This window comes from Hesperophylax consimilis, chromosome 26 (genome assembly GCF_061612785.1).
Source record: "Hesperophylax consimilis isolate HC1 chromosome 26, BYU_Hcon_1.0, whole genome shotgun sequence".
Taxonomy (NCBI): Eukaryota; Metazoa; Arthropoda; class Insecta; order Trichoptera; family Limnephilidae; genus Hesperophylax; species Hesperophylax consimilis.
The window spans coordinates 11,002,656-11,016,756 of NC_142861.1; the positions used below are offsets into that span (position 1 = coordinate 11,002,656).

The following is a 14,101-nucleotide window of genomic DNA, read 5'->3' on the forward strand; positions in this document are numbered from 1 at the left end:
TGTGGGAGTAAGAACCGCTATCTCGTATTATGAATAATATATTATAAACTAAGTTGACCAATAGTGATTTATTTCTGGAGTATTATGCCGTGTTGCGCTAGTTCCTTCTCTAGCAAACGTTTCAGACAGCATTTTATTGTCCATTATCAGCCCAACAGATTTGCCCTGTCCGAATGTTGTTCGAGTTGGATAAATGTGGTAGCACAACCCCAAAAATAAATCACTACTATTTTTTTGGCCGCGAAGATCTTAAATCATATATAAATTGACCGATTTGATTTTACATTCTTTAACCTACACGTATGCAACGAATTTGTAGATACCAATTGTTTTATATCTAAAATTTTTGAAAAACCATAATTATATCGCTTTTCTGAAATTATAATTATTTTGAATTATTTAATTATTCTTAGTGTTTCTTTGTGATGATAACACATAACTCTAAAGGTTTTGTTTTGGATAGGTACCGGTTGGAAGACGATGGTTTGATTGTGAGTAATTTATTTATGGTTTGATGGTTTGGTTGGTACATTGCTTTGTCAAGTTTGACAGTTCTCGAAACGCCATTTTGAAGAAATTTGTTGCGTCGAAGTCGCTTATTTTTTTTTGCATTGGTTAACTTCAAAATGTCTATAGATTATTTGCAAGTAGCAGAAGAAGAAAATGAACAGCCGATAGAATTACCCCTCGAGAAAGATGGGACTATGCTCCTGACGACTGTCAAAGGCGTTTATCCGGGGGCTTGCGGAATGAAATTTAGAAATCCGGAGACGAACACTCTGAGAGGAGTGCGCCTTGTCGATGGATCTCTTCATCCGCCCAGTAGTGGGTGGAATGGAAGCGCCGTGTACCTATGCGTTTTTCCGTTGAAACGTAAAATGGAAGTGGAAGAAGAACCAGAAGAGCGCGGGTCGGCTAAAACAAAACGCTTGGAGAAGAAGTTGGCTTGCACAGATCTGATCTGTCTGGGCCTTCCGTGGAAGTGCACAGAGGAATCCGTTAAAGAACACTTTGAGCAATTCGGGGAGGTGGTAATGATGCAGCTAAAGCGGGATAACGCGGGAAAATTTAAAGGGTTTGGTTTCATACGGTTCGACAGTTACGCCTCTCAGATGAGGGCGCTCGGGCAGAGGCACAACATCGATGGGCGGTGGGTGGACGTGTGCATCCCCTACTCCAAGGGGGGAGTTGTGCCGCAAGTCTCCTCCAAGGTGTTTGTGGGCCGCTGCACGGAAGACATCACCGCCGAGGATTTGAGAACATACTTTTCAGAGTTTGGCGAGGTGATCGACGTTTTTGTCCCGCGTCCGTTTAGAGCATTTGCTTTTGTGACTTTCCTAGATCCCGAGGTGGCCCAGGGGCTGTGCGGGGAGGATCACGTCATCAAGGGGGCGTCGGTGTCCGTGTCCAGTGCCGAGCCCAAGCCCCGCCAGAGGTCCAAGCCGGGGCACGGGGCCGGCGGGGACGGGGGTCGTGGGGGGGGCAACCAAAGCTGGAATAATGCCAACTTTGACTTGCTCAACATGCAGAACTTAGGGATCAACGCTAATAACATAACCCCGGACACTAACGTGACAGTGCCCATGAGGCTGGTGGCCGCCGCCCTCAATGCGGAGCTGATGGGGGTTAATGGGGGTCGGCCGCAGCGTGGGGCCCAGCAGGGCTGGAACCAAGGCTGGAACGGTAACAGGGGCCGTCACCAGGGTGGGGGTGGGGGGTATCAGGGGGGCAGCTGGCCGCAGCAGGGCCCCGCCAACCAGTGGCAGAATGATGGCAGGGTTTGACTCCATTATTATCCCTCCACCTTGGAGCACTTAACATGTTATGAGACTAACATCAAATCACAATTTGACTCGTGATAAGATTTCCTGTTTGTGACTATCATTTTTCCTATGCAAAGAAAACTCTTTAAAAGAGTTTTGCATTGCACATAATATTTTTTTTTTTCGCAACTTATGTACTAATAATGTTTGAGAATTTTGTAGAACATAGGTATTTGCTTTCGAATTTTTGATTTTCTAAAAAATGGCATTGAAAATAATATGTTCTTTGTCTGTAAGTCCTGAATTTATATTTAAGAATTTAATTAAACCCGGTATAGGACATATAAAAGAAAAACATTACATCGCCGTAATTCAATATTAAAAATAACTCCCCTTTATAAAAGGGTCTGCGCTATGAAAAGACTTATCAGGCCAAGTTTTTTTGTTGAATGTCAGTGATACATATTTTGAAAGTATGTACATAGAAGTGATTATGGTAAAACCCAATAACGTTACAAAAAATCAACATTTTCGGTAAAACCAAATAGAAAATGACGAAGACTGTAATTATTAATTTGATAAATGTGGCTATGAAAAATGAAATATTTTGACATGAGAAAATGTATGAACAGAGTCAATATGATTGAATTTCAATTTTAAAAGTTGAGCTGTTATCTTTTTGCTTTAAGAATAATATATTATAATATATGAATTGATTGTGATAAAAAATTTAAAGATTTCATTGACAATCGTTAATATTAGAATACTCAAGATTTGCTTCTTCATGATATTATATTTGACATGTCGCAAAGTTATGTAATTTGACATCAAATCGGGCAAAAAAGGATATCTGCTTTGTATTTGGATGTCTCCATCAGTGGTCTAAGGTCCGATTGGCTTTCTTGGAAACGGCTAGTCTAGAGTATTCATTATCAACGATGGTGACATAATGGTTGTCCCGATTAGAGTGCCGGAATTAATATAGTTATCAAGAAAGTCTGCTGCTTCTCAGAATGTCCAATTGTCTTATGAGCAACAATTTCACTCGATTCTTCAATGTTGTGGAGAGACAAACAGGCAGGGTACAGGTGATTTACTGTCCATAATCGAACCCTCCTTGAATTTCTTAATCTCTTCGAACTGTGAACTCATTCTGTGCATTCTGCTGACTAAAATTTCCACGTACTTTGCGATCTAATTCCCTAAATTGAAAGAGTAATCAGTTTTCACAGTATAATGCAATGTTCCTTTGCTAATTGTAACGATGACAGATACAAGAGAGAAATTTTGAATGCCGCCAATCTAGCGGAAAAACAAAGGCGTGCAATTTAAATCCGGCTCTCTTATTGGGGCTTTCTTCAATTGGGTGATGATAATGAAGCAATATCAGGTGTTGGTTTGTAGATTTAAGCTAGAAGTGTAATATTTTGTAAGTCAGGAAATGATGACTGTTTGATTTACAAGAACCAAGAGAATTCAAATAAAGTCGAATGTGATAATATAGAAGTATCGAAAGTTGTATGGTTTTATTTATACCGTTGATCATTTTTCTAGACCTCCACTGGTCTCCATGAAAATATATTAAGATATAAATCATTTGCGAGGATGCGTAAGAATTTATGAATTATAAAAATGGTTTTATGAATGTCTTGGACTAGCTGATTAGCTTACCTACTCAAATAAATAATTATTTATGGAAGAATATTGATTCTCTGTGCAAATGATGGTTGCTTGAATAATTTGCATGTATATTTAAACAGTAAACCTGAATGATTTATGTCTCAATTTATTGTGGTGATACTTTGATGCGAATATCCTTGCTATGGAGAAGTGAGAAGAAGACATTGTATTGTATTGGCATTTCTGTAAGTATCGAAGACTACAAATAGTATTGATCGAATGAATAAAATGGGTGGAGAGTTGAAGAGCAAACTGAAGAAATTCGGAAGACTGTACAGTCAGATGTTATTAGAGGAAGAAGAAAAGAATTCTGTAAAACAGACATTCGCAACGGGGATCATTTTGAGCAGATGTATGAAGACGAACATGAATATTGGGTTCAAATAATCTGTATAAAAGCAAGAAGTTCTGGTTGTGATGTGCGCAGATCACCTGCAATTACTCAGACTTATAAATCGGTACATTCAATCAATAGTTCTGTACGCACAATGCCCGCATAACACACTGAGCCGCTGTCTTCTAGCAAAAGGGCAAAATAAAGTGTACTGGCCTTCCCATCAATATTCAAGTATTTATTAACTTACTTGCTAGTTGGGAGCGGCTCAGTGCCTTGTAGGGACATTGTTTGGATGGAACCAACGATAAGGTCCGGTCCATTCCATTAAACTTTTGTGATAATTATTATCTGTGATATGTAGTCAGTTGGTAAAAGAATACCCATAATATTTTCAATTATTTTTTTTAACTCATGCATGATAAATAAATCCTGCACCTTTTTTTGTAAATAATTTAGAGAATCATCTCTGGCGCTACAACCCTTACTGAGTCCTGGCCGCCTCTAGGATAAACCTTCATCCTTGTCTCCCTCCAGTTCCTTATACCAGTCTCTATACCGTCCAGCCATCTAAGTTGAGGTTTCTTAACAATTTTGCGTCCCAAAGATATTTTGTCAACTGGTTAATTTTATTTGATTTTTATAAGAACTGAATATACCTGGTAAGCTATTAAAAATTATACACAAAATTTTTGAAAGTATGAAATAACATTAAACTGATAAAATAAATATGAAACATATTTTACTGGTACTGTCCCTGAATGAGGACGTTCAGATTTAATTATGTGGCAGCGAACCCATTAAAAATCCATTTGGCATTCAATTATTACATTTCTTTACGTTGTTGGAGTTCAAAGATTTTTCTAAGGATCTTCATAAAATATCCAGCTATTCTTTATTCACCATTCTTCATTAAGGCTAAGCGTTCAAGAGAAGTCTTGATTTAATTTGTCTTTGGAGACCATAGGAACATGTGTTTACCAAGCGATTGCCGTTCTCCTATCTTCACAAAAACATGCAATATTTTTCATTAGGGCTTACACTCGAGAGAAGTCTTGATTTAAATTGTCTTTGGAGACCATAGTAACATGTGATTCTTCAGTTTGCAGTTCTCAGCAGTGACACCTCGAGTGTGCTAGTGCTAATATTAAAAAATGGCATTTTTGAAGCTGTAGCAGAAAAGTATTGTGAATTTTTTTTTAAATTTAACAATCATTTGAGGCTAAAACAACATCAGTAATGTCGTATTTTTCAATCCTAGCACTCTATCACGCTCAAAAGTCTTGAGCTGCCACTTATCGGCTCATGTCACATTAAGTGACATCAACACTCATTGCATTATCGTTTATCATCAACATTATCATTTTATCTAGGAAAAATTCATTAAATATTTCAAATCAGAATCCGTATTTTTTTTTTTTAATATAATAATTTGTATCCCTTTAGTGAACTTTTTTGAGAAGCAAATGATTTGTTTTGACTCTCCTAAGATTTAAAAATTCGTAAAATTTGATCAATAATCCAGAAAATTAAAAAAAATAGTCCGAAAGTGTGGGAGAGCTATGTAGTGAAGACCTATGAAATCGCTGGCACATTTTAAATCTTCCATCGAGAAAAAATTGGTCAAATTGCTGGTAGATTTCAAATCTTCCATTTAGAAAGAATCCAGATTAAGCTCTGCTTAGTAAACGGCTCAGGCTTACTTATCCGAACCTTGTATTCCTGAGAACACTAATTGAAAACTTTTAGGCCCAATTGTTTTGCAGAAATTCGTGTTTGACAAAGTCATAAATGACCTTTCAGCTTTTGAACGAATTGGGATCAACAGAAAAGGACGACTCATGGGATAAAAAAATTTTCAAACACATACTAAACTTGCACTTCTCAAATTAAACCGAATCCATTAAATTTCATAATTTCAACTCCCTCCAAACACGACGTCTAATTTTTGATCAAATCCTAAATAATTGTCTGGACTCACCAGAACTTACCAATTTAATAAATTGTCATATTCCGTCTAGATCAACCCGACAATCTAATTTATTTTATTTACCCTCGTGTATAACAAATATTAGAAAAAAATCCCCAATTCCTCGTGTATGTGCACAATATAATACAAAATTTCACAGCGTTGACATTTTTAGTACTAACCTAAAGAAATATCGACATGAAGTAATGCGTACGATCGATTATTAATATGTGAGTATGGAATGTATCTGGAGCATCTCCTATCCTCTTCCTCTCCCCTTCATATAAACCAAAATTAATTTTAAGATATTAAAACTTCTTTTCCAATTCTTTTGCATTAGAAACTTCTGTGGCTTGACTTCAGTTCACTTGTATATTTTGTTAAAGCTGTTTCTTATAAATAAATTAAGCTTATTACAATTTGATAGAAAGCTGAAACTCACCTAAAATCGGCGTCTATCAGGGACCTTTGAAATGTCCAAATGGCTGTTTGATGACAATTTTACATTTGAATTTCTGCAAAACAACTGGGCCTTAAACTTCCTCAGATGGTGGAACGAATCAAGATGCCAAAACTCATCTCCTCAGAAAGTCTCATCCCTAGACTTTTAAAACCTTATTCCAAAACTTCATAGTATTTACTAGCAATTCATAATTTTATTTTGCACTATCATGCAAATTTGATCTTCAATACTTAGGACGGGTTGTTTCAAAGAATTTGAACAAATCTTCAAATGTCAAAGTTAATTTTCAAGTTCTGTTATTATTTTACTATGGCCGAATTGCTTCACAGCACTGAAATAGAAACAGAACTTGAAAATTGATGAGTGGAAACACTGAAATTTGATGAATTCTGTGAAACAACCCGTCCTTAATTTTTTTTCATTCTCAACCGTTAGCCTTACAAGACCGTGATTTAAATTACAATTTTTGTTTATTCTTAATGCCTCTTTTAATAAATTTGTTGATATGGGGATATTTGTAATTATCTAGTACATGACCCCATTGAGAGACAGCCTGGATTCTCACTGCCTCGCAAACTCTGAAGGCGCTCCCACAATCGTTATGCCCACATGACTCATGTAGGTGGGGCCTTAAAGAGTCAGCGATGTGTGAATGCGGTGAAATGCAGACCACCGGACATATGGTCAACGAATTCCCGCTTCATTCATTCCCCATAGGGATTGTGGAGGTCCACAGGCCGCCGACTGGCTCCCTGTGACCCCCCCCAGCATACGAAGAAGAAGAATTAGTTTGTGGACTCAGCCAACTATAGTTTTAAGTTTATTCTAACTAACCCATCGGCATACCTGCCGCCAAAATTGGGGGACTGCACTTTTTTCGCATCGGCATATTGCCCGCCCATTGGGGCGACTAAAACTTTTCTCACAAACTTAGATAGTTCACAATAAAATAATAATCTATATAAAAGCATAAAAAATGTTTAATTTGGGGAAATATGGGGTGCAATACTGAACAGTAATAATCCTTCCCAAGTATTTTTTTTATTTTTTTATTTTATTTTTTATATTTACTCCACACAGGAGGCCCTGAAGAAAATAATTTCCCTCAGGGCCTATGTCATCTTTGGGGATGCTGTGTGGAGGGTCTTTTTGTGGAGAGGAAGGAGTGAACATGGGTCTTGAAGAGTCCCATGTTGTAGGAGGGAGGAAACACAGAGGCCGGCAGTTCGTTCCACAGCCGAGCTGTTGAACTTAAGAACGAATCGTAGAAGCGACCCGTTCTCATGTGACAAGTGTCAACTGTGTACAAATGTTGGGCGCGCGTTTGGCGTGTATCCCGACTACGCACCGGTGCCGAAGGGATCAATGACGCTAGTTCCTCAGAGCATCTTCCATTGTAATACCGATAGAACAAGGACAGCATACCTACCTGACGCCTGTGCTCTAAAGATTGCAGTCCGTTTGTTAAGATTGGGGAATCTATCAAACGGACCGCCCGTTTCTGCACAGAGTCAAGGGTTTTTTTCAGGTATTTTGGGGCTCCAGACCAGAGATGGCTGCCAAATTCGACAGTAGGGCGCACTTGCGATTTGTACAAGTATGCACAGATGACACAAATAAAAATTAATATGTCGATGGGTTAATGAGATATTTCATAAGCATAGCTCAGTATCATTTCCAGGCTGTGACTGGGGCATGTACAATTATGATACCAGCCTTTATATCTTGCACAGCTTATTTTGAGGTCAGTAGACCAATAATAATTATTGATAATGCCAATCGATTCGTTGAACGGATTTAGCTATGTATTACTATTATTTTTTAATTTATAGAGCGGAGACGGTTTACATATATGTCCCGTGTGCACTTAGACCATAGGCCCATTGTGCATCTCCCATTTTACCTTGTTCCTGTAACAGTCACCTGGTCCCTTTTATAAATTCCACCAAGGTTGTTTGATATGTCTTCTGGTTCCACAATGTGTCTTCCCAGGTTTCATATCTCCTCTCTAATCCCCTTTGTTTCCATGAAGGCCCCACAAGGGAAGAGTTCACGGAGGCTGCCTCATCTTTCCCCTCCACTCCTTGGTTCCCTGAATTCCACTCCCCATTGGTTTCCTTCTGAAGGCCCCACGACGAAACAGTTCACTCCCCCTTGGTTCCCTAAGGGCCCCACGAGGAAAGAGGGCCTCAGCTCTCCTCTGCACTCCTCCTTGGCTCCCTGAAGGCCCCACGAGGATTTTGTCTCTCCTTTCCCTAAAGGCCCCCGATGGAGGACTCCGTCTCTCCTCTCCACTCCTCCTTGGTTCCCTATATTTTTAATTATGTACATTATTCTTCTTGAGGTCTGCCATACAGTTTACCACAACTCTATTAGGATTATTTTTTCGCCCACTATGTTAGTAGGGATCTCCCTGTATTATGGCAAATAGAGCTGTCTATTACGTTGTTGTGCTAGTAATTATAATTTGAACTAGCGATGGGCACAATCAATGATTTACTCGATCTTTTCGACCATCGAAATATTTCGATTCATTGTCATTGACAAATCGATTCTGTCAAAAATCATCACCGAAGAAAGGATTAACTTATGTTAAATTTAAAAAAACTCAACTACTATTAAACTTATTGTGAAATCAGATACGAGCGCATCAGCAGAAAGTTATCTGCTCATTAGATAATAATAATAATCTATGAACATTTGACTAGAAGCCCAGAGGAAATACACATTTAGAGAGGATTTATAAAAGAAAGTCAAATGAATGATACAATGTTTTAATAATAATATATATCTAATCATATACATCTTATTGCCTTAACCTACCTAAGAAATAAAAAGACTGCCAATATTGATAGGCATGTATGTTGGTGGCAAGGAAGCTTCCTGCTTAGGATACTAAACAAAAAATGCTACAGTCCGGCAGACATGAACCGACCTGACTACAATCAAATTTCACAGTGGGAAATATTTTACAAAAATGAAGTAAGCCGTCTCGCCGGAATGTAGCGCTCCTCCAACCTTTAACTGCTGTTCCTAATCATCAATTGACTTTACCGTCATCATCGGTCAGCGCTTAAAGGTTGGAAGCGTAAAAGTGAAAGGGGAGAGTAAAAGCGGGCGAAAAGTCTGGGTATCTGGTGGTATCCATGTAAATCCACGGCAACTTTAGCCAGAGAGAGGTGCCGCCCTCTCTGTCACATCACAAATGGAGTAGCCAAGGAAATGAAATGAAGTGCCGTAGTGGCAACACTGGACATGAGGTAAACTTAATCTAGTTACATGTACACGATATCATTGTCCATTGTCCCCGATTCAACTGGCATCACTAAAACCTAATTTATGCAAGATCCTCCGCAGAAAGATGACATGATGCGAGTTACAATTAGCCGGTCGAGGGGCATCTCCAAGGTGTGACAACACGGCAAATTAATAAATCGTCTAATATCCAGGAAAAGTGGCGAGAGAAGTGTACTCAATGTTTCATCAATCCATCCACCGGTGTTTTAATGCAATTGTAAATAAATAAATAATCATCTTTAAAAGTGTGCCGTGTTCGTGGGGCACCTTGGACATGCCACCTTCTTACTTCTTCTAATACAATTTATAATTGTGTGTTTTAATAAAGGTATATTTATAATTTTTTTATAAATCCATATCTTAAATTCATACAAAAACGTACAATAAAAACAAAAGTATTCCGTCGCCATCATCGACGGACAACCGGAGTACATTATTAATTTAAGAAAGAATAAAAACACATTATTTAAAGATACTGAAAGAGAAAAACAATATATTTAATATTATGAGAACAGAAGCGGGAAATTTTTACATTATTATGTATATTCAATGGCAACACTGGATCCTAGTTAACAATTAACCGGAGTCCCTCCGGAAGGTAAACACAAATATTGCTCTCAATATCACTAGCAACTCTAGGTTATTAATATGTATTTAACCATTTAATTCAATCAATCAATCCATCTACACCAATACACAACCACCGGCCATTTTCTCCAAAACAATCAAACATTCCATGTTTATTGAAAAACACCATCTTCTTATCGACACTTAATTTACAGCACTCGATCATTCACGCTATCGTTTTTAAAGAAATCTTTAGAAAAAAAAATTGAAATTTACAGTCAAATCAAAAATAAATAGAAAAATATTTAAATCATTCGAAGTCTTTCAATCAATTTTAGTCAAAAAATAAAGAATTTATCTGACTAGCAAGATGCATTCCAGAAGGTTCTTATCTGCAACAATGAATCTTACAAACTTCTCTTTACAAACCGCGAGCTTTGGCTCACATTATTCCTATTTATTCTATCAGTCCAACACAACAACGTTCCTCCACGGCCAAACTAATAATTCAATATGAAAATAGGTTAATATTAGAATACTAAACAACCGAGTGACATAGACAAGAACATAGGGAAATATTCCAGCAGAAGATAAAGAATAATCAACAAGATTAGGGTTTAGTATGAGGATTCACATTCGAGACAAGATACCACAGTTGTTCCGTTTGAAGATTTCCAAGTTTGAAATGCTCAAACAAAACAGAAGTAGACACCGCCTAGTAATTGCATTAACGAAAATAACAACCAGATTAATTGGCTCGCTATTCCCCAGTGCTGCCGCATCGGTGTAACAATAGTTTTAGTCAAGTCGCTCACAGAAATTGTCATCGCAAAACACTAAAAATAAAAAACAAACTTATTAAAGAGTCTCTTAAGTTTAAGTGATTTGGAGTTGTTTGTTGTTTACCGTTGTGTGGTATCTGCGCCACTACCGGGATACCCTTTGGTAATATCCCCCCCTAAGCCAGCGTAGAACAAGGTCACTTTACAAGCGTCCAATGGGAGGGAAAATGTACAAGTTAAAGGTCATTTCACTGGCGTCATTGGGGGGTGGACACCTCCGAGCCAGCAGTTATTATTGTGAGTTTCGTTGGGACCGCGGATGCTTTCATCGGGTCCGGGGCGTCGTAATTTTACATCTGTTATGATGGTTCCATTGAGGTGATCTGAAACATAAACAAATTCAATGTTAGTAAAAAAATCCAAAAGAACATTCTGGCATGGTTTTATAAATTCTTTAAATGCATGAAGTTTCGATGCTAGGTGCCCCTGTAAGACGTGACAACTGTTTGCTCGCAACCTGACCGTTATTTACTGTCCGCACTATGCGTGTTGTTTATTAGTTACCTAGACAAAGCCAAAGTTCTTGGCCTTGATGGCTAGCAGCAGCTTGTGGCGCAGAACGGCGCGCGAGCTGTAGAGCGGCACGTAGAGGCGCGAGATGCACGTATTTGCAGTGGGCAGGTGCGCGTCGTCTGCCGGCCGGATGGTCACAGACGGCATGGGCTGGAAGCCCTCCTCCGAGGCCGGCAGAGCCGGAGAACCCGTCCAGAAGTATACCTGGACAAGAATTACACGTTAATACATAAGCGTAAATAATGATAGAGTTCACAGAACTAAAGGAACAAACACGTGATAAAGAATAGGTGTTTGTCTGTAACCAAGCGTGGCTAAAGAGAGTGATCTGCTGCTGACATCTTTCACTTTGCATCTATTACACTGCGTCGATGGAATGGTTTAGCGCCCAATGACAACTGAACATTAATAAAGGGACTGGATTACTCTCAAAGGATTCACAGAACTGGGAGGGCTTCGCTGGGCAGGACACATGGCAGAAAAGTAAGAAACCACAAAAGAGGATTCACTTTAAAACTTGCAGGACGATGTAGTGTTGGGAAGGCAGTTGGATGGTGTGGAGGTAAACTATGCAGCCTTCGGTATAAGGAATCAGTGAGGAACAGCAAGAGCCTCAGACAGGCAGGAAGCATTTCAACACTCCCAAGTGTTGTATCCACTATATTTGTATGCTATTGTCGATGGAAAATGTATATGTATTATTATATGATGTGGAAACATGGACACTTAGAGCCAGCGAAAGAAAGCAGATAGACGCCCTCCAAATGTTGTGCTGGAGAAAAATGTTCAAGATTCCATGGTCAGCCAGGCACACAAATTTGTCCTTTCTGGAAGAGCTAGGTTTCCACAATAGGCTTTCAACTGTCTGCCTACAGTGTATTTTAAGACACGTTATATAGAAAAGTTGAAGAAACTAATAGTCACTGGCAAAGTGTTCGGCAGGAGAAGCAGAGAAAGGTTACCAATGGGCTGGAGTGACCAAGTATCACTGACGTCCGGTAAGTCAGTGTCCTTGGCTCTCCAAGCAGCTCAGAACTGCGAGGAGTTCAGGAGCCATGTTCACTATGGAAATTGGAGTGGGGCTCACAATCGTCAGCAATGAGGAACCGACTTAAGAAGAAGTCAAAGGAATATGTTTAATTATGGAAGAAGCATTATGGGCTTAAGGAAGTTTTGCAGAGTGATGAATCAAATCGATTCTAACTGCCTGGATTCAGTGGAATAAAAGCATCTCAAATTTGGGTATGTAGAGAGGCTGTAAGGAATGGGAAGTAATAAGAGTGATGTTGGTGTGTATAGTTACCAGGTCCTGCCTCTCCAGATGAGTCATCTTGTCCACGATGGCCCACAGCCAGCGCTTGAATCGCGCCAGCCGGTCACCTGGCTGCCCTGACTCATCCGTGAAGGAGGTGTAGGAAATGAGCACGGCCACGTTAATATCCCCCACGCCGTTCAGCAGCAGCCGCAGATCCTCAGCTGTGAGCCCGTCCAGGGCGCCTTCCGGGAGCACATCCAAGACACCTTGGCGCATTGCCTACAGAAAGGAATTGTGACAGTTAAAAATGTGACAACGACAGCGGCTAAATGATATGGAAATAAACTGAGACTCTCGGATGGCTCTTCAAATTAAAATCCTAGAATATACAAAATACTTAGTTATTTACAGAATTATAATTGAAGCTGCTAGACAGCCAGTAGGTAAAATATGCTTTTATTTTTGTTACTGTCTGTTTTGTATAATTATATATGTACCTGTATGTATCAAAAAATTTGCCAATAAATAAAATAAAAAATATAATTTTTTTTATGTGAATACCGACAAGAGTCGCAACTGCACCCAACCACCTAGATCCAGTGAGACTACGACATCCCCTATTGAGGTATGTTGTGAGGCTGAAGGTAGTGGGGAGGGGAAGTACCAGGCTATTCAGATCTGGTCACCAAATATGACTAAAACCATTTCAAGTAACGTTTCAATTCTAAATGGTCTTACACCAGGGCGATACTGAGAATATCGTCCACTCTGGAACGTGCGGCGTATATACCTTATATTATTTAAAAGATTAAATAGTGAAATAACACAAATCAATCAAATAATTTACTTGCACAAGCCGGGATTTGAACCTGAGACTTTCGGCTTGCTAGTCGAGAGCTTTATCCCTCGACCGTGGTGGCCTTCACTGATTTGTGTTACAAAACCAATGGTTGACGATTACTGAAATCCACATCACTTTTATTAGGTTTATTATTGGCGTGTGTGTATTAATGTCCATCACATTTTGATTTACATTATAAGATTATTATGAGTCAATCTATGATATTAAGTTACGCTCACAAAACTCACTGGAGAGGTTCATTATGTATTCAAAAGAAATAAAAAGTCATTAAAAGGGAGAGGAAGTGATGCGTGGACTTACTTCTAAGGCCTTTTCCTGTGAGCGCACCATCCTGTAGTGTGCATATTTCCTAACATAATCATATACATTGACAGCCGTGACCTCCAGATCCCTGCCGCCTCCCACCAGCTCCACGCAGCCGCCACCTTCCTCTGGACACACCTCCAAACTATAATCAAACAAATGTAACATGTTTAAAACATGTAAGTTTTTAGATTTTCACGGCCAAAAGCATTTATGTTGTTTGTTTTGGGGTGTTATGCCGTGTTGCGCTAAC

The 14,101-nt window shown here is 39.1% G+C and overlaps 1 protein-coding gene and 1 pseudogene across 10 annotated transcripts in view; one reads left to right on the forward strand and one right to left on the reverse strand.

Annotated features, from left to right (window-relative positions):
* Window positions 1-559: 559 nt before the first annotated feature.
* On the forward strand, window positions 560-5,144 carry LOC149411110 (TAR DNA-binding protein 43 pseudogene; annotated as a pseudogene).
* Window positions 5,145-9,186: 4,042 nt separating this feature from the next.
* The window catches only part of hyd (E3 ubiquitin-protein ligase hyd), a 93,886-nt gene continuing 88,971 nt past the window's right edge, over window positions 9,187-14,101 (reverse strand). For all 10 annotated transcript variants that reach the window (XM_089647375.1, XM_089647368.1, XM_089647366.1 and 7 more), the window contains 4 exons: window positions 13,846-13,993; window positions 12,732-12,962; window positions 11,420-11,632; window positions 9,187-11,238 (listed from right to left, as the gene is read on the reverse strand). In XM_089647375.1, coding sequence (XP_089503501.1) covers window positions 11,420-11,632; window positions 12,732-12,962; window positions 13,846-13,993 — 592 coding nt within the window. In that variant the 3' untranslated portion in view covers window positions 9,187-11,238. The remainder of the gene's footprint in view (window positions 11,239-11,419; window positions 11,633-12,731; window positions 12,963-13,845; window positions 13,994-14,101) is intronic.